Here is a 27,848-nt window from a genome sequence, read left to right on the forward strand (position 1 = left end):
ATGGACACAGTAAGACTGCAAATGGGCACTGTTGACCCTCTTTTCCGCTTACAGTAGTTGCTGCATTCTCACCCTAGGCTTACACTCGAGTCAATACGTTTTCCCAGTTTTTTTGTGGTAAAATTAGGTGCCTCAGCTTATATTCAGGCCGGCTTATACTCGAGTATATTCGGTATGTAGGTGGAGGTGCAGAGCGGTGCCGCAGAATAACACACTCGGTCCCAGTGCAAAGAAAGAACTTGTATTGGGATAATGTAGAGACCGTTCACAAACGGCCCGGTGGGAAGGCAAGCCAACCGAGAACACTCAAGGTTCCAACAGCGTGCAGAGAGCAGAATGCAGCCGAACTGACAACGTCTGTAGAGAGGGGTAGAAGGTGGCCTGGCCGTCATGTGGCCAACAGGCAGGTGTCCAGGGAAGTTGTGAGCCCTCCTCGTTGGGAACCTTTCCTTGCCGCGCTAGTTCTGTCCCTACAAGGTGAGGTGCCTGTCCCTACTCTACTAACTTGGAAATTCACTCCAAACCTGGGAACCAGGACCTTAAAGCAGAGTTCCATCGAAAAGTGGCACTTCCGCTCATCGGATTCCTCCCCTCCTCCGATGCCACAATTGGCACCTTTCAAATGGTGAGTCTTTGACAGGTATCCTTTCCCACTTCCAGGAGTCCGGGCCACGGCCCGTGATGTCAGCGCGGGGCTCCTCCCTCCCCCGGGCCAGTAGGAGAGAGGAGCGGGCCTCACACATGGCCCGCTCCTGGAAGTAATTCTGTCCGTAATTCTGCCACCGCACCTCCCGCCCCAGTATGAAAGGGGCCTAATAGAAACAAGGGATGACCGGTCCTCTTTCTGGAGAGATATGGGGGTCTATAAAACCCAGAATTTCTCCTTTACCGTTAAAAGCAAAAGATCAATAAAACATTTTTTACTTCCTCCCTAGTGATGTAATGACTTTGCTCCAGTCCTCCTAGATCATAGAGGCAATAAGAGACGATCTGGTCTTTCTTCACCTCTATGGTCAGCCGTGCAAACCGTTGGATCATTTCCCGGGCTTGCGGGTTAACAGTAAGCTAGAGAACCCACCCCCCCCAATCATTGCTATCAGTGGGAGGAATAGTGTCCCATCATTGGTATCAGTGGGAGGAATAGTGTCCTCATCATTGGTGTCAGTGGGAGGAATAGTGTCCCATCATTGGTATCAGTGGGAGGAATAGTGTCCTCATCATTGGTGTCAGTGGGAGGAATAGTGTCCCATCATTGGTATCAGTGGGAGGAATAGTGTCCCATCATTGGTATCAGTGGGAGGAATAGTGTCCCTTCATTGGTATCAGTGGGAGGAATAGTGTCCCATCATTGGTATCAGTGGGAGGAATAGCACCCTATCATTGGTATCAGTGGGAGGAATAGTGTCCCATCATTGGTATCAGTGGGAGGAATAGTGTCCCATCATTGGTATCAGTGGGAGGAATAGTGCCCCATCATTGGTATCAGTGGGAGGAATAGTGCCCCATCATTGGTATCAGTGGGAGGAATAGTGTCCCATCATTGGTATCAGTGGGAGGAATAGTGTCCCATCATTGGTATCAGTGGGAGGAATAGTGTCCCATCATTGGTATCAGTGGGAGGAATAGTGTCCCATCATTGTGTCTGGGAGGAATAGTGTCCCATCATTGTGTCTGGGAGGAATAGTGTCCCATCATTGTGTCAGTGGGAGGAATAGTGCCCCATCATTGTGTCAGTGGGAGGAATAGTGCCCCATCATTGTGTCAGTGGGAGGAATAGTGCCCCATCATTGGTATCAGTGGGAGGAATAGTGTCCCATCACTGGTATCAGTGGGAGGAATAGTGACCCTTCATTGGTATCAGTGGGAGGAATAGTGTCCCATCATTGGTGTCAGTGGGAGGAATAGTGTCCCATCATTGGTATCAGTGGGAGGAATAGCACCCTATCATTGGTATCAGTGGGAGGAATAGTGTCCCATCATTGGTATCAGTGGGAGGAATAGTCTCCCATCATTGGTATCAGTGGGAGGAATAGTGACCCATCACTGGTATCAGTGGGAGGAATAGTGCCCCTTCATTGGTATCAGTGGGAGGAATAGTGTCCCATCATTGGTATCAGTGGGAGGAATAGTGTCCCATCATTGGTATCAGTGGGAGGAATAGTGTCCCATCATTGTGTCTGGGAGGAATAGTGTCCCATCATTGTGTCAGTGGGAGGAATAGTGCCCCATCATTGTGTCAGTGGGAGGAATAGTGCCCCATCATTGTGTCAGTGGGAGGAATAGTGCCCCATCATTGGTATCAGTGGGAGGAATAGTGTCCCATCACTGGTATCAGTGGGAGGAATAGTGACCCTTCATTGGTATCAGTGGGAGTAATAGTGTCCCATCATTGGTGTCAGTGGGAGGAATAGTGTCCCATCATTGGTATCAGTGGGAGGAATAGCACCCTATCATTGGTATCAGTGGGAGGAATAGTGTCCCATCATTGGTATCAGTGGGAGGAATAGTCTCCCATCATTGGTATCAGTGGGAGGAATAGTGACCCATCACTGGTATCAGTGGGAGGAATAGTGCCCCTTCATTGGTATCAGTGGGAGGAATAGTGACCCATCACTGGTATCAGTGGGAGGAATAGTGTCCCATCATTGGTATCGGTGGGAGGAATAGTGTCCCATCATTGGTATCAGTGGGAGGAATAGTGTCCCATCATTGTGTCAGTGGGAGGAATAGTGCCCCATCATTGTGTCAGTGGGAGGAATAGTGCCCCATCATTGTGTCAGTGGGAGGAATCGTGCCCCATAATTGTCAGTGGGAGGAACAGTGCCCCTGGTGTCAGTGGGAGGAACAGTGCCCCTGGTGTCAGTGGGAGGAACAGTGCCCCTGGTGTCAGTGGGAGGAACAGTGCCCCTGGTGTCAGTGGGAGGAACAGTGCCCCTGGTGTCAGTGGGAGGAACAGTGCCCCTGGTGTCAGTGGGAGGAACAGTGCCCCTGGTGTCAGTGGGAGGAACAGTGCCCCTGGTGTCAGTGGGAGGAACAGTGCCCCTGGTGTCAGTGGGAGGAACAGTGCCCCAAAATTGGTGTCAATGGGATAAATAGTGTCCCATCATTGGTGTCAATGGGATAAATAGTGTCCCATCATTGGTATCGGTGGGATAAATAGTGTCCCATCATTGGTATCGGTGGGATAAATAGTGACCCATCATTGGTATCGGTGGGATAAATAGTGACCCATCATTGGTATCGGTGGGATAAATAGTGTCCCATCATTGGCATCAGTGGGAGGAATAGTGTCCCATCATTGGCATCAGTGGGAAAAATGGTGCTCAATCGCTTATAACAGATCAGAGTTGATATCTTTCCATTTTATTTTAGTTCTGTAAATATTTGGAGGTTCTCCTGTTTCGGCATTCATGCTCCGTAGCGATATAAACGCACATAAAACACGCGATGTCTGATAAGGAGGTTTTTTTATTTTTCCTCATGTCTGCATTCTGTAAATCCTTTCCTCGGCCTTCCTGTATATTCATACATTACTTGTGTATATGGATTCCACGCGTTTCATCACACGGGGTGGCGGCTCTTTGTTTATTTCATTTAGTGCAACAACATCGTTTTTTCCCAACGTGGGACTTGAAGTGTTTTTCGAACCGATACATTTTCCCAAGAAAGTTGTTTTCTTTTCATTTTACTACTAGAACAGAAGAGAAATCCATCCCTCTCCTCCCTCGGTCCTCTTCTAGTCGTCCCACCCCGGAGATTTGGCGCATTAGCGTGTACAGCGTATTATTTTACCCTACAAGACCCACCACAGCGCAAAAACACGTAAAATAAAATCTTCGAATGATGAGAGTTTCGTGCTCTCCCGGCTCATGGCAGCTGCTTTTGGAACTAACACTTTTTTTTTTTTTTGTACGATTTTTGGAAATTTTAATGTAACAACTGAAGATTTTATACTTTGTGGACTGGAGACATAAATTGCGAGTGATCCTTCCCTGGAATGCGTCGCCTTGGGTTTTGGGCTCGGAAACATTTGTAGTTTTAAAAGTATAAATTTGAGGAAAATTAAAACCTGATGAACTTCTCCAAAAAGTATATTATATCCCAAAAACAATATTTTCCATGTCATATTTTATTCGAAGAGAATTAATCTTTTTACGTTTTTTTTTCTTTTTCTTTTTTATATTGTACAATAATTTGCATAGCAAGAGAGTTCTCTTTTATCCATGGATGATGATCGTTTGGTACCAAATCTATTTATAAAGGGACAATTTTTTTAGCAATTTTTTTAGGTAAATTGGATCTTGTCCAAATTGGCCCAGTATATATATGTTTATCTGTGTGTATGACTGTGTGTCCCAAGCGTGTCACGATCCTACGGGGTAAAATGACCGCACCAGCCAAGCAGACTCTGGCTGGAAAAAGCGCCCAGAGGCGATTCAGTTCGCATGAGTTGCGCTATACAAGACATTCATTCATTCATTCATTCATTCATTCATTCAAACCAGGTGGACCAGACCTCGGCTAATGCTCCTTCAGGGGACTCCTCTCCGGCTGGGGACCTGTGGGGCTGCGGAGCTGTGCACCTGTTGGGCTGTGGGGCTATGCGACTGCAGACCTATGCAGCTATGGATGTATTGGGCTATGGGACTTGGGAACAATGGGGCTATGAGACTATGGACCTATGAGACTATGGACATATGGGGCTACAGGGCTATGAGACTATGGACCTATGAGACTATGGATATATGGGGCTACAAGGCTATGAGACTATGGGGCTATGAGACTATGGACCTATGAGACTATGAACATATGGGGCTACAGGTCTATGAGACTATGGACCTATGGGGCTACAAGGCTATGAGACTATGGACCTATGAGACTATAGACATATGGGGCTACAAGGCTATGAGACTATGGACCTATGAGACTATGGACCTATGAGACTGTGGACCTATGAGACTGTGGACCTATGAGACTGTGGGCCGTATGAGACTGTGGGCCGTATGAGACTGTGGGCCGTATGAGACTGTGGGCCGTATGAGACTGTGGGCCGTATGAGACTGTGGGCCGTATGAGACTGTGGGCCGTATGAGACTGTGGGCCGTATGAGACTGTGGGCCGTATGAGACTGTGGGCCGTATGAGACTGTGGGCCGTATGAGACTATGGACCTATGGGGCTACAAGGCTATGAGACTATGGACCTATGAGACTATGGACCTATGGGGCTACAAGGCTATGAGACTATGGACCTATGGGGCTACAAGGCTATGAGACTATGGACATATGGGGCTACAAGGCTATGAGACTATGGACCTATGAGACTATGGACATATGGGGCTACAAGGCTATGAGACTATGGACCTATGAGACTATGGACCTATGGGGCTACAAGGCTATGAGACTATGGACCTATGGGGCTACAAGGCTATGAGACTATGGACATATGGGGCTACAAGGCTATGAGACTATGGACCTATGAGACTATGGACCTATGGGGCTACAAGGCTATGAGACTATGGACCTATGAGACTATGGACCTATGGGGCTACAAGGCTATGAGACTATGGACATATGGGGCTACAGGGCTATGACACTATTATGGACATATGAAACTATGGACATATGGGGCTACAAGGCTATGAGACTATGGACCTATGAAACTATGGACATATGGGGCTACAAGGCTATGGACCACTGTGGATCTATGGGGCTATGGAAGTACAGGGGTATGGGGCTACAGTGCCTTGAAAAAGTCTTCATACCCCTATACTCAAGTATATATGGTAAGCAAATTTCAAGGGTTGATAAATGTAACTGTAACAGACACTTGAGAGACGCCACGCAGTACCAAAAGAGGCACCCGATGAGGGGTAGTCCCTCCGGGGCAGACATGGGAGAGGCTATGAGCACAGAAAACCATAGTTGAAAATTGGTAAGATGACAATGGGTCCGTTTTGATAACTATAGGCACAACAACAGATAGGAAAATGAAAAAGGGGAGGAAGGGAAGAAAAATGAAAAAGGGGAGGAAGGGAAGAAATATAAAAGAAGGGAGAAAGGACAAAGAAGAGAAAGAAAGAGGGGAGGGGGGAAATAGAGGGGTCCCCTTCCCATTTTTCTCCCCTTCTATAGTCAGGGTGTCTGCGTCGGCTTCCTCATTGGCTACCATAGGCAACATCTCTACATTCCCTGTTTTCTGGTGTCTACATAGTCCCCCAATTGTAAGTAGCGTCCTTCTACATATTGTATAGCTTAATCATGACAGCCAATAACTCATTATACAGCTGACTGGAACCTCTGATCAATGCCAAGTGCAGATGTGGAAGAACAATTTGCTTTTCTTGGATTTGTCCAAATTTACATTCTCAGAAAATAAAGTTGCATAACGCACACTTCCTGTCCATTCATTATGCTGTGCGCCATGGGGAAACTCTTCATAGAGTCTGTTTTATTCTTGGCCTCTGAACTGCGTAGATGTGTTAGGAGGCGCCTGAGACAGGGAGTTAATTAACGCTGGAGTTGTGTGTGGCGCATTCCTTGAGTCACCTGCTAGTCATATTAGAATAAGTTTATCAAACCCATTCCAATCCAATGATCGAATTCTCCTGTCTCTCTATCTGACCATGCCTCCGGCTTTTCCTAGCATGCTTGTAAATTTTTCTACGTGATGTATTCGTTTGAAAAAACAATTAGAAATGGCAGAAAATTCCTTAAACTATATCTTCGTCCAGCTTTTTATTTTTTCTAGTTTTGGATTTAATAATCAGGGCTTAGAACCTTTTTTAGAGTTTGGTATCCATGGCTCTGCTGGAAAGGTCACCAAGAAAGGGATTCCTTTTTCTAATGGGACTTAAAGCCCCTTTGATGTTTCAAATTAAGTAATTCATGTAGGGTAGGGGACAGATGTGAATGGTGTAGTTACCATGTTGAGTTGAGAGGTATCTTAATATATCGCGGTCTTACCCCGAAGGGTCCCGACACGCTTAGCAGAGTTCCTGGGGAAGAGAGACCCAGAGACTAGGAGCTTCAAGGAGCAGCAAAGAGGGTGAAATGAAAAAGGCTACGCAGGGAAGGCTTGCATAAAAAGCCAAGTCTTCAATAACCCGTGGAAGACCGGGATAGTAGGGGCTCCTGGAGCTCGGCAGGGAGGCTATTCCACAACACAGCACCCTGGTGGGAGAAAGCTCGACCACCACGCCAGGTTATCTTTGGCACTGGGATGTAGAGAAGATCTCTTCCAGTTGATCCAAGTGATCTGCAAAGAGCTTGTTCATGAAAACGAGAACAAAGGTAGGCAAAGGTAGGCAAGGCCTCTCATAATTTTTAACATAATACACCCTGCCTTAAATAAGGTGTGATAGTGGACCGGCAGCCATGCCAGGCACAGAGGACAGGGTTACCTTTTCTGGCCAAAAGGTAGGGTAGGTCCACTTGGATGAGTCAGTGTAGGTGCCTTAGGAACCTCTACATGTCCCCATAGGTTGGATGCCAGTGATAGGCAGCAGGGGGGCTCCCTGGGTTAGGAAACTAGAATATGAAAAGTTTTTGTGTGGAGCCACCATGATGTGTAGTACTGGCGACCAAGCTATGGCATGATGTAGCTGTAAGGATTTTTCTCAGAGCTTACCCACGGGGGGGGGGAGCAAGCAAGGAAAGGAGCAAGACTTTTTGACTCTTTCTTCCCCTTACCAATATTGGGAATGTCTCCTGGTAACAGACATGTGTAAGTGATGGGTGGCTGTAGGACTTATTGCTCTAAGCACTGTAGTAGGAATGTTCTCCGGCCAGGCCAGGTGTCTCTGGGGAAGTAAGCTCACACAAAGGGGCAAGCAATGCCAGCTTTCATAGTCCTTGGATACCCTGAGGAGCCCTGGGAGAAAAGTATCTCAATGTTCTTTGAGGGACCACAGGAATAAGTTGAAATGCTATTTCCATCAGTGTCGTGTGGTATCCATGTCCCCCACAGTGTCCTTTTGCCTCTCTGGGGCTCTACTGTGGCTTATGCCATCTCCTAGCCCAAGCTTCTACTGCAAAGTTAGCCCACCCACCAGGGATAAGCAGGCATGCTGTCTCCATCTCCATCGGTATCATGTGGTATCCATGTCCCCCACAGTGTCCTTTGCCTCTCTGTGACTCTACTGTGGCTGCCATCTCCTATCCCTGGCTGCTACTGCCAAGTCCTGGTAAGTTAGTCCACCCCCAGTAGAAACGGCTTCCGCATTTGTGACAATACTTGCCCTACAAAATAACTCTTAGAACCTAAATGTTTGCTGGCTGAGGGGATGCAACAGTTCTCTCTAGGCCGGGCCCTCTGAACCTTTTTACCCCAGAGGTACCCCTAAAATATTTTCAGGTCTTGGAGAACCCTGGTAAGATAGGTCTATTGAAGGTTATTGGTAAAATGCCCCTTACATTGATGGTGGAAAGAATAACCCCCCTTAAGGGGTGGCCAGAATGGCACCCTTGTAGTCATGCTGCTGGCTCTGCCACGTAGTGTTGGACCTGGAACTATGCAGTCACCATCAGATGATAGGTCAGTTAGCCACAGCTCATGGAACCCCTAGTTAATCCTGAAGGAACCCCAGGGTTCTAGAGAACTTTGGTTGAGAATCACTGCCTGAGGCGGATACATGGGGTCCACCATTGGCATAATTGTACTTTCAGATACTTTTTATGTTATAGAACAATGTCTTCTTCTTGGGCCAGCCCCTCTGAAGCTTTATACCCCAGAGGAACCCTTGAAATCATTTATCTTACCAGGGGTTCCCCAAGACCTGAAAGTCTATTGAAGGTCATTGGGAAAATGCACTTTACATTGGTGGTGGTAAGTGAGAAGAATACTCCCCTATACAGGGGTGGCGGGAATAAGTAGTCATGCTGTTGGCTCTGCCAAGTGGTGTTGAACCTGGAACTATGCAGTCTTCATCAGATAGGAGGTCAGTTAGCCACAGCTCATGGAACCCCTAGTTATCCCTGAAGGAACCCCAGGGTTCTCTCCCCCTCCACTCTGCGGTGTCGACATTGTATGTGTGGGTGCCCAGCTGCAGCTTGCGCGAGCTGCACTGCACGTTATGACTGAAAGATTGCAGAGAGGGAGGGGGGATCGGTGAACTTCCTTCCGGCGCCGCGGCACCAGGCGAGGAAGTGGGAGCTGGGTGCCCGTGAAAACGAAGTACCCGCCTACCCCCAAGTCACGAGTACTTAAAGCGGAAGTTCCATTTTTGGGTGAAACTCCGCTTTACGGCGGAGTTTCGGCAAAAAAAAATATTAAAAGTCGGCAGCTACAAATACTGCAGCTGATGACTTTTAATATATGGACACTTCCCTGTCCAGGGTACCCGCGACGTCGGCAGCTGAAGCCGATATGTCGGTCGGCTCTCTGGTGCTGCAACCGCCATCTTCGGTAAGGGAATCAGGAAGTGAAGCCTTGCGACTTCACCTCTTGGTTCCCTCCTGGGCATGCACGAGTCGCACTGCACATTCCCACTGGTCCTCGCTGCCTTCTGGGACCTCTGTGTCTCCCGGAAGACAGCGGGGGAGTCGGCGCCGGACGTCAGGGCCGATCCGCCCTATAGGCTCACTATGCAAGCCGCTTAGGGCCCCGCAAAGCTGCAGAGGGCCCCCCAAATTACTAGAGGCCCTGCCTGGCTTCTCACTTTAATGTAAGATGTCATTTCTGACAGCAGAACACCCCCTCTCCCCCGCTTCCCAACTTTAATCTTTAATGTGACATTGTGACATGTCACTGTCAGCAGCGCCCCACTCCCCCCATTAACCCCATGTTGTCACCATTGCCCATGTTGTCACCCCTATCCATATATGTATACTCTCGCTCAGGCCCCCAGGTAGTACACTGGTTCTCTCTCTCTCAGGTTCCGGGTTACACAGAACCCCTCCGCCGGCCCTCACCTTGGTGCTATCCCGTCTTCTGCCTTCTCCAGCGGTAAAGCACCTGCCCTCATCTCCCCGGCTCCGGTCAGCATTCTCTGCTCTGCTCCCTGTCTGGAACCAAGCCCGCTAGGAATCCTGGGATTGGTAGTTCTACAAGGAGACCTCCCCCTTCACTAACAGAGGTGGGACTACATATCCCGGCATGCCATGCGGCGCAGCAGCGGGCGGTGGATGATGACATTCCTACTGCGGATTAGAGGATGGTGGTGATGGGGAATGTGAGCGACTTCCGGGACACATGGGACATGTGAGAATTTATGGCCGCACCCGAAAATCGTGGGTCATCCCGCCGGGAGAATCGAGATTGCGATTCTCTCGGCGATTAATCGTGCAGCTCTATCTAGTAGGGGACAGATGTGCTTCCCAACTTTAATTTTTAATGTGACATTGTGACATGTCACTGTCAGCAGCGCCCCACTCCCCCCATTAACCCCATCCCCCCGGTTCTCTAAATTTTATTTTATTTTTTATTCTATATTTATAAACAGGGAAATGGGTCCACAAGAACCACTATGGCAATACATCATCAATCGGAACAGGAAATAGAGTAATGTGTACAATACAAATATATACAACGACCGGTCAACCCCTACAATGCCGGTTAATCCTAGACATCACAATCAGGGGGCCAGTATTTCCTCTAGCCGTCCTAAGGCATGGTTAAATGCCCTCCGGGATAGCCAGCAAGCTCATGTGTTAGTGGTCGGACTGGTTGCCATGGCCTCACGGGCCCATACCCCGTACTTTTCCGCTTCTCAAATTTAATGTGACATGTGACATTTTTCTTAGGGCCCCAGGGAGGTCAGGATCGGCACTGCCGGACGTGGCATAGGTCACTGCCTGAAAGTGGGAGCAAATGCCTGTATTAGACAGGTATCTGCCCCCTCCCCCTCCCTGAAAGGTGCCAAACGTGACACCGGAGGGGGGGAGGATTCCATAAAGCGTCAGTTCCAACTCCGGGTGGATCTCCGCTTTAAAGATACTTTTTATGCTATAGAGCAACATCTCCATTTCTACCATTTACTTTGCCAGTCAAGTGTGCAAACAAGATAAACGCGACCTTCGTGGATACTCAACGAAACGTGTTCTGTTCATTAAGCCGCCCTGTGCCCTGCAATCAAAGTTCTATAGTATAGTCAATAAAAAATAAAACAGAAGCAAATCTTTATATAAACAGTTTTTAGTGTATAAAGATAGCTTTTTATGCCCACAACAAGTTATCTTTTTCATGCAGCACTAAAGCATTTCTCCGGCTGCCTATAAACCTCTGCCATGTCAGTGCATTAAAGCCTATCTCGGTGACGGGGTCTAAAAACATTTTGATTAACTTCCTTGTCAAATATTCATACTGCGCTGCTGATCTTGTTACTGAAAGCATCCATCTCTGTTAGCATGAAGCCAAAGCAATCACAGCTTTATTGTGCGTGTGATAAAAGGATCATAATGGATGCCATTTCTTCGCTATCAATGTCGCTATCACATTAAGGGATAAAGAAATCAATAGATGGGGAAGGTTTTTTTTTGAAGCTGAAATGTTTCAGTGCCGGAATACCTCCGGAGAAGGGGAATGAAGAATTTATGGGTTCCTATGTAAAGCAGCTGTGCATCTACTCAAGTGGAGAGTGAGGAAATAAATTCTCTGTTGACATGCCCTTTGCTTTTCTCATTATACTAACAGACCTCAGATATTTTTTTTTTGTTTCTTTGTACTTGACAGGCAATATTTCACGAAAGACATATTTAATATAACTGGTTTTATTTTTCATTTTTTTTTACAGTCGTCTAATCCCTGTGCATCTGAATCAGTTGCAGGCAATCACAGGTTGAAATGTTGGTAATGGATGACCATTTCGAACAATACCCCCCCCCCCACCTTCCCCGTCCAACTCTCCTTTCTATTATGCGCCTAACTTTGCCGGCTTCAGAGATTCCGACTCTATATTGCAGGCCAGGTCGTAAAGCTGACAGATTTTGTGCTGTAGGTAAACGACCTCAACAGAATTATGTGAATCCCAAATGGTCTGGTGTTGTAAAGGAGCAACCCCAGGAGATTGAGGCGGAGGGGCAAACCTTGCCTAAGGGGGGGCAGCAGAATAATCCTTGATGGCTCAGAGACTGCTCTGAAGGCCATCTCGGCGATGACAGGACATTACTGCCCTTTTTTTTTTATTAATGGCTTAGAGAATTGTGGTTTGTAAGGCGATAAGGAATATTATAAATGCATTCCTCAAGAAATGCTGATTTGAAGAAAAAGGGAGTTTGTAAAGCTTGCCTATGTAATGGCTTAAATTAAAACACTACAGCCGGTGGAAAGAATGACCCCTTACAGCGATGGCCGGTGGAAAGAATGACCCCTTACAGCGATGGCCGGTGGAAAGAATGACCCCTTAGAGCGATGGCCGGTGGAAAGAATGACCCCTTACAGCGATGGCCGGTGGAAAGAATGACCCCTTACAGCGATGGCCGGTGGAAAGAATGACCCCTTACAGCGATGGCCGGTGGGAAGAATGACCCCTTACAGCGATGGCCGGTGGAAAGAATGACCCCTTACAGCGATGGCCAGTGAAAAGAATGACCCCTTGCACCAATGGTCAGTGGAAAGAATTACCCCTTAGAGCGATGGCCGGTGGAAAGAATGGCCTTTTACAGTGATAGCCAGTGGAAACAATTGCCCCTTACGTTGGAGGTCTGTGGAAAGAATGACCCCTTACAGCGATGGTCAGTGGAAAGAATGACCCCCTAGAGCGATGGCCGGTGGAAAGAATGACCCCTTTCAGCGATGGTCAGTGGAAAGAATGACCCCCTAGAGCGATGGCCGGTGGAAAGAATGACCCCTTAGAGCTATGGCCGGTGGAAAGAATGACCCCTTAGAGCGATGGCCGGTGGAAAGAATGACCTCTTTCAGCGATGGCCAGTGAAAAGAATGACCCCTTAGAGCGATGGCCGGTGGAAAGAATGATCCCTTTCAGCGATGGCCAGTGAAAAGAATGACCCCTTGCACCGATGGCCGGTGGAAAGAATGACCCCTTAGAGCGATGGCCGGTGGAAAGAATGACCCCTTAGAGCTATGGCCGGTGGAAAGAATGACCCCTTAGAGCGATGGCCGGTGGAAAGAATGACCCCTTTCAGCGATGGCCGGTGGAAAGAATGACCCCTTAGAGCGATGGCCGGTGGAAAGAATGACCCCTTAGAGCGATGGCCGGTGGAAAGAATGACCCCTTACAGCGATGGCCAGTAAAAAGAATGACCCCTTGCACCAATGGTCAGTGGAAAGAATTACCCCTTAGAGCGATGGCCGGTGGAAAGAATGACCTTTTACAGTGATAGCCAGTGGAAACAATTGCCCCTTACGTTGGAGGTCTGTGGAAAGAATGACCCCTTACAGCGATGGCCGGTGGAAAGAATGACCCCTTAACAGTGATGGCCGGTGGAAAGAATGACCCCTTTCAGCGATGGCCGGTGGAAGGAATGACCCCCTAGAGCGATGGCCGGTGGAAAGAATGACCCCTTAGAGCGATGGCCGGTGGAAAGAATGACCCCTTAGAGCTATGGCCGGTGGAAAGAATGACCCCTTAGAGCGATGGCCGGTGGAAAGAATGACCCCTTTCAGCGATGGCCAGTGAAAAGAATGACCCCTTGCACCGATGGCCGGTGGAAAGAATGATCCCTTTCAGCGATGGCCAGTGAAAAGAATGACCCCTTGCACCGATGGCCGGTGGAAAGAATGATCCCTTTCAGCGATGGCCGGTGGAAAGAATGACCCCTTGCACCGATGGCCGGTGGAAAGAATGACCCCTTAGAGCGATGGCCGGTGGAAAGAATGACCCCTTAGAGCGATGGCCGGTGGAAAGAATGACCCCTTAGAGCGATGGCCGGTGGAAAGAATGACCCCTTAGAGCGATGGCCGGTGGAAAGAATGACCCCTTAGAGCTATGGCCGGTGGAAAGAATGACCCCTTAGAGCGATGGCCGGTGGAAAGAATGACCCCTTAGAGCGATGGCCGGTGGAAAGAATGACCCCTTAGAGCGATGGCCGGTGGAAAGAATGACCCCTTAGAGCGATGGCCGGTGGAAAGAATGACCCCTTAGAGCGATGGCCGGTGGAAAGAATGACCCCTTAGAGCGATGGTCGGTGGAAAGAATGACCCCTTACAGCGATGGCCAGTGGAAAGAATGACCCCTTACAGCGATGGTCGGTGGAAAGAATGACCCCTTAGAGCGATGGCCGGTGGAAAGAATGACCCCTTAGAGCGATGGCCGGTGGAAAGAATGACCCTTACAGCGATGGCCGGTGGAAAGAATGACCCCTTACAGCAATGGCCGGTGGAAAGAATGACCCCTTAGAGCGATGGCCGGTGGAAAGAATGACCCCTTACAGCAATGGCCGGTGGAAAGAATGACCCCTTAGAGCGATGGCCGGTGGAAAGAATGACCCCTTACAGCGATGGTCGGTGGAAAGAATGACCCCTTAGAGCGATGGCCGGTGGAAAGAATGACCCCTTAGAGCGATGGCCGGTGGAAAGAATGACCCCTTACAGCAATGGCCGGTGGAAAGAATGACCCCTTAGAGCGATGGCCGGTGGAAAGAATGACCCCTTACAGCAATGGCCGGTGGGAAGAATGGCCCCTTACAGTGATAGCCAGTGGAAACAATTGCCCCTTACGTTGGAGGTCTGTGGAAAGAATGACCCCTTACAGCAATGGCCAGTGGAAAGATTGACCTTTTACAGTGATAGCCAGTGGAAACAATTTCCCCATACGTTGGAGGTCTGTGGGAAGAATGGCCCCTTACAGTGATGGCCAGTGGAAACAATTGCCCCTTACGTTGGAGGTCTGTGGAAAGAATGACCCCTTACAGCAATGGCCAGTGGAAAGATTGACCTTTTACAGTGATAGCCAGTGGAAACAATTTCCCCATACGTTGGAGGTCTGTGGGAAGAATGGCCCCTTACAGTGATGGCCAGTGGAAACAATGGTCCCTACAGTTATGGCCAATAGAAAGATTGGCCCCTTGTAGTGGTAGTCAGAATGCCACCGTTACAGGCAGCTAAAAAGACCATTGGTGTCATGCCGCTGGCTCTGCCAAGTGTGGATGACCCCGGAACTATGTAGACACTATCAAATGGGAGGTCAACCAGCCACAGTTTAGGGACCCCAACCTCTTGCTAGTGTTGCATAGCCTACTTTAACCAATAGCTGTTTTTTTTTGGGGGGGAGGGGGTTCTATATGAAATACTGGGATATAGTGTAAATTCTTTTTCCTTTTTAGTGGCTTATATCAACTTTTATAAAGAGTTGTGTGCAAGGATTACGTTTCAGATTTAGGCAAACAGAATTTGTTTAAAATGAATGGTATGTGAAGACATTGTGCGTTCTATCGACTTCACCAATTACCGGCACCTGTTTAAATAACGGCTCAGAGGAAACAGGTGATCTCTACAAATTATACTCATTTTGGGATTCAGAAAGCAAATGACCTCAATTATATAAATGGCAACAACGGTGACATCTGGAAGACGTCTGTTCTACCTGCAACGTCAATATATAGAATTTAGGGTGTCGCACCTTTACTTTCCAAAGGAAAACAAAATGAACCAGGAATGACAATCTTTGCTGCTTAATGTCTGCATATTTATTTATTTTTTTATATATTCTAAACAATGTAACTCCTAAAAAATCTTCTCACAGTTTCCATTGTTTTTTCCTTAATTAGCAGCACCCCTTTTCATTATGGTGTTTCTTTTAGAATTTTGTGATTCATTTTTGTGTAGCTCACGTGTCAAACACACAAAGTCTGCGGCCTAATCCGGCCCTCCAAGGCCATTTCATGTGTCCCTTGCACTTCTCTTGCAGCTGCCCCCCCCCCCGTCTGCGCCCCCACCTTGTCTCAGTCAGCAGCAAAGAGGAGGACAGAACTCCTCCGGCAGATCCTACGCTTCTCAATGCAGCTGCAGAGAGTCTCGTCTCTGCCCCCCTCATCTCAGCAGTTAGCAATAAAGAGGAGGACAGAACTCCTCTGGCAGATCCTGCGCTTCTCCGTGCAGCTGCAGAGTCTCGTCTCTGCCCCCCTCATCTCAGCAGTTGGCAGTAGAGAAGGACAGAACTCCTCCATCAGATCCTGCGCAGCCGCAGCACCCCCTAATCTTTTTTTCAGAATTTAGCTCCGGCAGCTGACTCCAGTTCCCCTCCAGACCCTGAACTTTCTGCTTCCCAACTCTGCCCCAGCTTTTTCCTGGCAGTGGGACAAGGAGGGTGCACTGTGATGTATAGGAGGGTGGAGGACTCAGCTGCCAGGCAATTTCATTAGGGCCTCGCACCTTTCCTGCAGCAGCGGCACCTCCATTGTCTCTGCCCTACCTTGTCTCCGCAGTAGTCTGAGGAAAGAACTCCTCCAGATCCTGCGCTTCTCTTTACAACCTCAGAGAGACTCGTCTCTGCCCCCCTTCCTCCCATCATGGTGGTGGGCAGCAGAGAGGAGGCGAGAGCTACTCCTACAGATCTTTTGACTCTCTGTGTAGCCTCATCTCCAACTCCCCTGGTCTCCACATTTAGCAGACTTCGGCAACTGACTCCAGTCCTCCTCCAGACCATGCACTTTCTGCTTCCCAACTTCTTCCCGGCAGCACAAGGTAAGGGGAGGGGTTGGGGTACTCTTCACACTGGATGGTGAGGGAGCTCTTGACATCAGATGTAAGGGGGGGTTTGGTTCTCTGGAATTCTAGTCTTAAGCCTCGTACACACGATCGGATTTTCATCGGACAAAGGTTAGGACTTTTGTCCGAAGGGCGTTGGCCGTGAACTTGCATTGCACACAAGCGGCAACTGCGTGTTTTTTCAGCTCTTTAGTGCCACCCTTTGGGCAACTTCTGCTAATGTTGTGTTTATGGTGAGCATTGCTTCTGAGCATGCGTGTTTTGTACTTTGGAGGTTTGTCCGATGGACTTTTTGTACACACGTTCGGAAAATCCGACAGCTCACAATTGTGGGAAGATTTTAAAGCATGCTATCCAACATTCGTCCACGGAAAATCCGACAACAATTGTTCGATAGAGCGTACAAGCGGTCGGATTTTCCCGTCAGAAAATTTGATCGTGTGTACGAGGCTTAATGGATACAACTGGCCCTTTGAGGGTAACCATATTGCTGATGCGGCCCACAATGAGTTTGACACCCCTGATTACATCAATACTTTATGATGGCAATACCAGTGAGACCCTATGGGTCCAGCGTTATTTTTCCTAAGAGCACTGTTGCGGAATGCATTGATAAGTTGATTTGTTTGCGTTTATTGAATGGAGTTGCTCCTCATACTTTACCTTTTTAGAAACATTTTAATCTACATTTTATTTTATTTTTTCCTTCTGTTTGAAATACTTCGAGCATAACTGTGTGTTGCCTGAAAGATCGGGCCAAAATAAAATCCCAAACGGAGAAAGGTTTTGTAGCTTTTGATTTCTGCTGCAGACGCGCGGGGAAATTGGCCACCTGCGGCCTCAATGCTACTTCATAATGTGCTGCTTTGGCCTGATCCCCACCGCGGGGCCGCTCGGCTCTAAATCAAAACGGAGTAAAAGTAAAAACCTGAAAATTTATAGGAGTAACAATTTTACAACATACCGTGTGCCGGAGGGGGGTGGCTGTAAGATTTCAAGCATGAGTTATGTTTGCAGGCAGGAGCTGTCCTTCTTTCCGCTCACACATGATCACCATGGCTGTGCTGCCTATAATGGAAAAAATATGTTCTCTGAGTATTTTCTGCCTCAGCCAACTAATATAAACTTCAAGATAAACTAATCCAATCTCAGAATTCCTGTCCGGCCAAATGAGGGGGCGTAGGCTGTAGGACCAAATTTCCAACAGTATTTATCACGCATATTAGGATGACAGCAAACAGCAGTAGTGGGACCAATCCAACACGGCACGGCACCATGGCTCTGCGTCTGGATAATTCTACGGGGATGATGGTTTAGATTTATAGTCCTCCATTAAATACATGTAAGACTGAACTCCATGTAAAAAGCGAAATAAACACTGTGGCCCGGATTCACAAACGGCGGCGCATATTTATGCCGCCGTAGCGTATCTTCTTTACGCTACGCCGACGCAGCGCAGAGAGGCAAGCACTGGATTCACAAAGCCAGTGCTGCCAAATCTGCACTGGGTTTCCTAGGCGTACGCCGGCGTATGTGGAAGTGGGCGTGAGCCATGCAAATGATGGGCTGAGTCTCAGACAGATACGTATAATGAACGGCGCATGCGCCGTCCCGTGGACGCATTCCAGTGCGCATGCTCAGAATCACGTCGGATCTGCTCCCTAAGATACGACGGATCACTGCCTACGGCGTGAACGTAACCTACGCCCAGCCCTATTCACATCCAACGTAAACGACGTAAAATACGGCGGCTTGAGTTCCCTGGTGCAGACCTTTGCATGGATGCTGCTGAGTTACACCTCCTTTATGGGGCATAACTTTACGCCGGACGTATGACTTTACGCGCACTGCGACGGACGGACGGACGTTCGTGAATCGGCATATCTCCCTCATTTGCATATGTGAATAGAAAATCAATGGGAGCGCTAAATACATCCAGCGTAAATATGCGCCCACTCTACCCCAGCGTAGGAAAGTTACGTTGGTCGGATGAAGCCTATTTTCAGGCGTATCAATTTTTGTGGGCACAGCGCACAGATATGACGACGCATATTTGCACTTACGCGGCGTATCTCGAGATGCAAGTGCTTTGTGAATCCGGGCCATAAACTATGGGAGAAATGGGAGCCAACATCTTTAGGGTGCAATATACAGCCTGGAAGGTTTTATCTTTGGTCTCTACTGAGTAAAGCAGTCAGTCTGCATGTAATTACCATGTCATAACTGACATCACATGATTGGGAACCACTCCTACTCCTGATTTGTTAATGGGGCCTGGAGTTGAGGGCCAACTTTGACAGCTATGACATGCACATGCACAGCAAAAAGGCAGTACAGCCAGTCCTCCTGCTCAGCAGGTGCCAGGTCCCTCCTTTTGAATTGATAGGGCCTGGACCAGGTATAGGGGGGCCAGTGTACTGACTTATCAGTGGTGCAGGTGATTAGGGTGTTCCCAGGCACAAAAAAAAACAGTGGCAGCATACCTGACTAATAATTAATAAACAAAAGCCTAACTAACTATATGCAATATATACAGATATTGGGAACACCGAAAATCAGGGAAAACTAGAAGTGCAGGGAGTAGATGATAAGGGGAACCAAAACTGGGATCTGGAACAAGGGGGGGCAGGTACCAGGCAGCAGGATACAGGGTAAAGTAAACAGGTCAGGGGCAGGTACAGGATAACGGCAATATCTGGCAGCAAGCAAAACAATGGAGTGAGATACACTTAGTGTGGGAGGGCCTAAATACCCTCCCAGCGGCCAGCATCAGGCAGAATCTGATTTTTTGGGGGGTCTGTTAGTCGCTGGAAGTGAGATTTATTTACAGTGAAATCAAATCTTTCAAAACATCAGCACACCGCAAACATGAAAATATAAATTAACCAAAAAACCCAGTAACAGAATACCCAATGACTAACAAACAGAAGCCTAGCTAACAACTAACAATTGCAGGGACAGGATAACAGCTAGAAGTATCTGTCAGCAAGCAAAACACTGGAGCCAGAGACCCTTATGCCGCGTACACACATGACCGTTTTTCATGGCGTGAAAAATGCCATATTTTAAATTGGTCATTAAAAACGATCGTGTGTGGGCTCCAGAGCATTTTTCTCGACGAGAAAAATGGCCATTAAAAATTCAGTACATGCTCTAATTTTTCTTGTTTTTTCCCGTAGTGAAAAAACGGTCGTGTGTAGGCTTTAACGACGGGGAAAAAAACGTGCATGCTCAGGAGCAAGTTATGAGACGGGAGCACTCGTTCTGGTAAAACTAGCATTTGTAATGGAGATAGCACATTCGTCGCACTGTAACAGACTGAAAAGCAGGAAGACTGAAAAGCGCAAATCGTCTCTCACCAAACTTTTACTAACACGAAATCAGCAAAAGCAGCCCAAAGGGTGGCGCCATCCGAATGGAACTTCCCCTTTTTATAGTGCAGTCATATGTGTTGTACGTCACCGCGCTTTGCGCGAGCATTTTTTTTTGTTCACCATCGTGTGTATGCAAGGCAGGCTTGACAAGAATCACGTCCAGAAAAATGTAGTTTTTCCCATGACATGAAAAATGGTCGTGTGTACGCGGCTTTAGTTTCGGAGGACCTAAATACCCTCCCAGCAGCCAGCATCAGGTGGAAACGGATTACCTGTGGGGATATTTTTTGTTGCTGGGAATGATTTATTTACAGTGAAATAAAATCCTTTCAAACATCAGCACGCTGCAAACATGAAAATATAATGGAGACAAAAAAAAACGTAACGGAATATCTGACGAATGACTAACAAACCGAAGCCTAACTAACAACTAACGATAGCAGGAAAAGGATAACGGCTAGTAGTATCTAGAGGGGGGAAAAACTAAGCTAATAAAATAAGAAAATAAAAACGGATGGACCAAGCAGCGGCTAAATGTGGAATATACACAAAATATAGATAAATAGGGAAAAGCCACGCTAGTTAAAGTTCAAAAATAATTGCGTTAATGGAAGAGCATAAACTTATTCCGATAGTAGACACCACAGTGATTGATTCACAAAAGTGCACCGCCACCTTATAGAAAACTCGCTTACCAGATAGCAAGCAAACCAGGCATGTGGCTATAGCCCAGCCATGACCTTTGCTTGCACGGAAGATCTCGGGGAACCCTGGATGAATGGTTCAAATGACTCGCACCGATGACCCCATAAGCTCTGTATCGTTATATTCAACAATGAACCCAAAAAGAAAAACTGACCATAGCGTAATATTGTCTAATTCATTATTCATTGCTCGGTAAAAAATATAGTTGCACGTACATTTCAAAAGTTTTTTTAAATCGCGCATAAATTGTAAAGCCGGCCGGCTACAAAGCTAGCTCCCATCCTCCTAACGAGACGGCATGGTGACGTCGGCACGTACCCTCCTCCAGATGCGTTTCGTCATACGTGACGTTGTCAGTGAGGAACAGCTAGTAGTATCTGGCAGCAAGCAAAACACTGGAGCGAGACACAATTGGTTTGGGAGGACCTAAATACCCTTCCAGCAGCCAGCATTAAGTGGAAACTAATTACTGGTGTCTCTTGGCTGCTGGGAGATACCCGCTGGTGGACACTGGAATCAAAACCCTCTGCCCAAGGAACCAGAACCACAGTGATCTAGGTCCTGAGTGAGTGAATAACTTGTTTAGCGCTGCAAATGCGAACTAAATCGCCTCAAGGCGATCCAGTGCCATCCAGTGTCGTCCTGATCCTTCAGAAGAGGTGGGTCTTACGTTTTTTCCTGAAGGCCCGATGGTTTTCCTCCATGCGGATGTTTGTGGGTAGAGCGTTACATGGCCGTGGTCCTTGGACTGCAAATCTTCGTTCTCCCTTCGATTTGTAGCGGGACTTGGGGATGTGGAGGAGGTTTTGGTTGGTTGATCAGAGAGCGCGATTGGGAGTGTTTTATTTTTTGCACCTGCGTGCCTGTCATAGGCCGAAGCGTGCATGCAAGGGTAACTCCATGGGATTCGGGAAGGCCTACTAGCCACCATGAATACAGGCAGGGGAGGGCTGGCTTTAGGCCTGGGGGGCAAGTCCAGTCAAGCGGCCTATTGAACCGCCGAATGAGCTCACCATCCATGGCCCACCTGGTTTTTCAATGCAGCCTCACCAGTGCCCATCGGTGCAGCCAACTCCAGTGCCCATCAATGCAGCCTGATCACTGGGGCAGGTTTTATGGGGTTCATGGGGGGGAGATGGGGGTCAGCTAGGGGTGTCAGGGTCTCTCACCTCAGTGATCTCAGCTCAGCAGGTCCTTGCACGCCACGGCCTCCTGGGGGGTAATACTCCTGGGGTCAAGTTGCAGCCAGCGCCCAGCCCTGTAGCCCTGTGTCCCGACTCCCTGGCACACACTGCCTCTGCCTGCTTCCAAGAATCCGGTCCCAGGGAGTTGTAGTTTCCTCTGCGCTGCTCTGTTTTGCACCCACCAGAAGCTTAAGCGTGGACTTCAACTCCTGGAATGCAACAGCTAGTGGTCAGCCGCTGTGGCCACGCCCCCCGGCTCGACTTCCTAGTGCAGAATAAAAAAGAAAATGGTAGAGGGCAGAGCAGGGGTGGACTGACAACCCATGGGACCCCCGGGCAATAGAAGATTATGGGGCCCCTGGGCTTACAGATAGTCACCACGCCAGGAGGCAGGGCAGCTAAAATCTCAGGATTTTCACATCAAAAGCATGTCGGTTTCGGACATAGCAGAGACAGATGTAATAAAAACAGATTTTTACATACTGTCCATGGTTTTATTGAGCCTGGCAAACCTGATGGGGCCCCTGTGAAGGACTTTTTGCCTATATGCTTCAGTTTAATTCTCCCTGCTAGTTTAATGCTGTGTGTGTTAGAGGTAAAAGGTGATTTCATGTGTGACTCATTCCCCTGCATAACAGACTGTTGAAATGTTAATGTCCCATCCCCAGCCAGCTCTCTATTTTAAAGGGTAATTGATCTATTGTGTGTGTGAAGAAGACCTGTGTTTACCCTTAAGAAATGTGTCTACAGGGTCGGCTCCAAAGTGTCTGCCTATAATCTGTATGGGAGCCCCCACTGTGTGAGGGGGGGGCGGAGATTGTCATTGTAACAGTTTGTAACTACATATAAGCTAGGTGTTGTACCCCCCTAATGGCATGGGGTGCCAGAAAGTCCCAATAATCAGTCCGCACCTGGGGCAGAGGATGCCGACCATTTTGAACATAAGTTAGAGTGGCATGGGAGGCAATTTCCACCCTGCCCCCCGGCCCAGCCCTCCCCTGAATACGGGAAAGGAGTGCAGAGAAACCTCCAAAGAAGACTGCAAAAATTGATAGATCAAAAAGTGATAGGATTTATATAGCACCAACAGTTTACACAGTGCTTTACAACATCGGGGCAAGACAAATCAATACAGGAGGAATCGGAGGGCCCTGCTCGTTGGAGCTTACAATTATGCTGCTATATATCAGATTTCACAGTTTAATAAAGTGGGATTTTACTTGCATAGTTTTTTTTTTCTTATTACTATAACACTATGAGCACCTTTATGAGCCTGCCTACTAATAAATATGACATCATAGTGGCTGATTCCACTCTGTGCTGTTACGGCTGTTGTACAAACTGATGAAACCCAAGGTGTGTTTTTGTAATGACATTACCCAAGTTTGTGTTCCATGGCCGGTTTCCGAACACCTAAAATAATACACCTGCACCCTCCGAAACGTATAGGCTTGTGTTGGCCTTTTATGGTTTGCCTGTCATTTTTGCTTTACATCACCACCTTTTTTTTACTGTTTACCTTCAGAACTGCCGCCTGCTTTGTTTTGCACACATCACATTTCTGTTCCCCAAAGTTTGCAGTATATCGCCGTTCACATTTAATGCGTTTGCAGAACTGTCTCTCTTTAAAAGACTTCTGTTCTACAAAGATTCCTGTAGAATATCTGACTTGGAGATGGGGGGGGGGGGGGGGGGGTTGGTTTTCCTTCACAAGTATAACGCAAAAAGCTTGTCAACCTGCCTATAATCGTGAAGAATGCCAGAAATCGGAGCCCGTAAATGACACATTCCAATGAGAACTGATGTCATATTTTCTTTTCTAGACCAAATATTTTCGCACTTGTCACTCTAATAGTCTTGAGGGAAAGCGAACAACATCACTGCGATTTTTTATTTTTTTTTATACATTTTCTTTGAATTATTAACCTCTTGCTGCCCATGCAACACAGAGGGTGGGCTTTAACCACTTAAGACCCGGACCTTTAGGCAGCTAAAGGACCCGGCCAGTTTTTGCAATTCGGCACTGCTTTTATTTAACTGACAATTGCGCGGTCGTGCGACGTGGCTCCCAAACAAAATTGGCGTCCTTTTTTCCCCACAAATGGAGCTTTCTTTTGGCGGTATTTGATCACCTCTGCGGTTTTCATTTTTTGCGCTATTAACAAAAATAGAGCGACAATTTTGAAAAAAATTCAATATTTTTTACTTTTTGCTATAATAAATATCCCCCAAAAAGATCTAAAAAAACTTTTTCAGTTTAGGCCGATACGTATTCTTCTACATATTTTTGGTAAAAAAAAAATCGCAACAAGCGTTTATTGATTTGGTTTGCGCAAAATTTATAGCGTTTACAAAATAGGGGATAGTTTTATTGCATTTTTATTAATTATTTATTTTTTACTACTAATGGCGGCGATCAGCGTTTTTTTTCGTGACTGCGACATTATGGCGGACACATCGGACAATTTTGACACATTTTTGGGACCATTGTCATTTTCACAGCAAAAAAATGCATTAAAAATGCATTGTTTACTGTGAAAATGACAATTGCACAAGGGGGGCGCTGAAGGGGTTAAGTGTGACCTCATCTCTGTTTCTAACTGTAGGGGGGTGTGGCCGTAGGTGTGATGTCATTGATTGTGTTTCCCTATAAAAGGGAACAGACGATCAATGACTGCGCCACAGTGAAGAACGGGGAAGTTGTGTTTACACACAGCTCTCCCCGTTCTTCAGCTCCGGGGACCCATCGCGGGACTCCAGCGGCAATTGAGTCCGCGAGTCCCGCGGCCACGGAGCTTCGGACCGGGTCGCGTGCACGCGCGAGACCCCACGGCTGGGCTTAAAGCGGGAGTTCACCCATTTAAAAAAAAAAAAAAAATCTCCCCTTAGCTTCCTGCTCGTTCGGTCTAGGGGAATCGGCTATTTATATTAAAATATGAGCAGTACTTACCCGTTTTCGAGCTGCATCTTCTTCCGTCGCTTCCGGGTATGGGTCTTCGGGAGCGGGCGTTCCTTCTTGATTGACATTCTTCCGAGAGGCTTCCGACGGTCGCATCCATCGCGTCACTCGTAGCCGAAAGAAGCCGAACGTCGGTGCGGCTCTATACTGCGCCTGCGCACCGACGTTCGGCTTCTTTCGGAAAATCGTGACGCGATGGATGCGACCGTCGGAAGCCTCTCGGAAGACTGTCAATCAAGAAGGAATGCCCGCTCCCGCAGCCCATACCCGGAAGCGACGGAGAGGATGCGTCTCGTAAACGGGTAAGTACTGCACATATTTTAAAATAAATAGCCGATTCCCCTAGACAAAACGAGCATGAATCTAAGGGGAAAATGTGTTCTCTATGGGTGAACCTCCGCTTTAAAGGGGAACGTACAGGTACGTTGATGTGCCATTCTGCCGACGTATATCGGCGTGAAGGGGTCCTTAAGTGGTTAACATCCATGTGCCACACATGGTTAGATCCATATAGATTTGGATACAGGCACAATTTCATTTTTTTTTTTTCAGGTATTTGCAAAAACATATTCGAGCCATAGTTATAAATGTATATAAAGCTTTAGATAATGGATATGGACTTAGGCCGGGTTCACACCTATGCAAATTGGGTGCGGCTTAACCACTTAAAGCGGATGTGCGCTGAAAAAAAAATATTAAAAGCCAGCAGCTACAAATACTGCAGCTGCTGACTTTTAATATCGGCACACTTACCTGTCCTGGAGTCCAGCGCCGTCTGCAGCAGAGGACGAGCGATCGCTCTTCACTCTGCTGTCCCCCCCCCCCCTCGCCATCCTCGGTGAGGGAACCAGAAAGTGAATCGCTCCTGCTTCACTGCCCGGTTCCCTACGGCGCATGCGCGAGTCGCGCTACGCCTGCCGATTGGCTCCCGCTGTGTACTGGGAGCCGAGTGTTCCCAGCACACAACGGGGGGACGAGAAGGTGACGTCATGCTCGCAGTCTGCCCGAGACTGTGTGGCCGGAAGTGGGTGCAAATACCTGTCTTTAGACAGGTATCTGCACCTCCCCTCCCCCTGAAAGGTGTCAAATGTGACACCGGAGGGGGGAGGGTTCAGATCAGCTGGAGTTTCACTTTAGGGTGGAGCTCCGCTTTAAGGACCGCCTAACGCAGCAGGGGCGGACTGACCATTGGGGCGTTGCTTCTGTTTTTACGTTCAGGAGACTGGATCAAAGCCGTGACACAAGGTGCCGGAAGCCACGGATTCATGGATCGGGTCTCCCGGTGTAACGGGAGGCCCAGTCAGAACGGCGGGAGGGGGGATGTCCCCTCCGGTATAACAACCGAGCGGCTTTTAGCCGCATCGGTTATGTCTCAATAGCCATTCGCCCGCTCTAAACAACTGCACCGGGATCATGCCTGCATCCCGTTATAACCCCCGAAAGCCGAGGCCGCATATATGCGTTTGCTCAGCGGGAAGGGGTTAAAGCTGCAACTTGGTTTTTGTTTTAATTTTATTCTGGTAGCATACAGAGCCAAAAGTATGAAAATGGTGCCCGTGTCCAGCACCTCTAGAACTGAATGTATTGAATGACAAGGGGTGCTGGAGAGTCTATTGATGACGACTGCTGTGGAATCTATAGTTCCTGGAGGGGATCTATTGTTGCTGGGTGTGGAACGTTATGTTGCTTGGGGGGTCAATCATTGCTGGCAAGGATCTACTGTTGAAGGAGGGGGTCTATTCTTTCTGGCTGCTAGGAGAATGCAGCGACATGTAGGATCTGCCCACTGATGGAGGGTGAAGAGGACCTGTGATGTCATTGAACCAAAGACCCATCAGGGGGGGACTTCACACGGGAATTCTTTTACCTACATTTGCCTGCAATGTCAGTGTATGCTGTGATTTATTGAATATACTGTATGTCCACCGTGTGTGCTCTCTTCCTTCATCTCATAGATTCTATGTCTCCTTTTTATATTTCAGGTAACTGTTATGGATGCAATGCACCCTTTTCCATACTACTGAAGAAGAGGGTATGTCCCTTTTATTTCCTTTATTGACCTGAACACATCATGTTTTTGTTTCTTTAGTACAGAAAAATGCCTGAAATCTAGTGAGCATCTAACTCGGGGACCTTGAAACCTTTTAGTATGAGGGCCACTTTGTATTGTTGGGCCGAAGAAACCCCCCCCCCCCCCTTACATCAGGGTACTCTTCAGTCAACTTATATGCTAGGATCCCCATTGGAGTCCTGCCTTACATCAGGGACTCCATCAGAGCCCCCTTATGTAGATGGCCCCCATCAGAGCCCCCTTATGTAGATGGCCCCCATCAGAGCCCCCTTATGTAGATGGCCCCCATCAGAGCCCCCTTATGTAGATGGCCCCCATCAGAGCCCCCTTATGTAGATGGCCCCCATCAGAGCCCCCTTATGTAGATGGTCCCCATCAGATTCCCTCCTTGCGTAGGTGGCCCCCATCAGATTCCCCCCTTGCGTAGGTGGCCCCCATCAGATTCCCTCCTTGCGTAGGTGGCCCCCATCAGATTCCCCCCTTGCGTAGGTGGCCCCCATCAGATTCCCCCCTTGCGTAGGTGGCCCCCATCAGATTCCCCCCTTGCGTAGGTGGCCCCCATCAGATTCCCCCCTTGCGTAGGTGGCCCCCATCAGATTCCCCCCTTGCGTAGGTGGCCCCCATCAGATTCCCCCCTTGCGTAGGTGGCCCCCATCAGATTCCCCCTTGCGTAGGTGGCCCCCATCAGATTCCCCCTTGCGTAGGTGGCCCCCATCAGATTCCCCCTTGCGTAGGTGGCCCCCATCAGATTCCCCCTTGCGTAGGTGGCCCCCATCAGATTCCTCCCTTGCGTAGGTGGCCCCCATCATATTCCTCCCTTGCGTAGGTGGCCCCCATCAGATTCCCTCCTTGCGTAGGTGGCCCCCATCAGATTCCCCCCTTGCGTAGGTGGCCCCCATCAGATTCCCCCCTTGCGTAGGTGGCCCCCATCTGATTCCCCCCTTGCGTAGG

At 48.2% G+C, this 27,848-nt stretch overlaps 1 protein-coding gene across 6 annotated transcripts in view; it reads left to right on the top strand.

The window, feature by feature from the left end:
* The window catches only part of ZFYVE27 (zinc finger FYVE-type containing 27), a 123,371-nt gene that overhangs the window by 89,156 nt on the left and 6,367 nt on the right, over nt 1-27,848 (top strand). For all 6 annotated transcript variants that reach the window (XM_040361269.1, XM_040361263.1, XM_040361265.1 and 3 more), the window contains one exon: nt 26,809-26,858. In XM_040361269.1, the coding sequence (XP_040217203.1) occupies nt 26,809-26,858 (50 nt within the window). The remainder of the gene's footprint in view (nt 1-26,808; nt 26,859-27,848) is intronic.

Source organism: Rana temporaria, chromosome 8 (genome assembly GCF_905171775.1).
Source record: "Rana temporaria chromosome 8, aRanTem1.1, whole genome shotgun sequence".
NCBI classification, from domain to species: domain Eukaryota; kingdom Metazoa; phylum Chordata; class Amphibia; order Anura; family Ranidae; genus Rana; species Rana temporaria.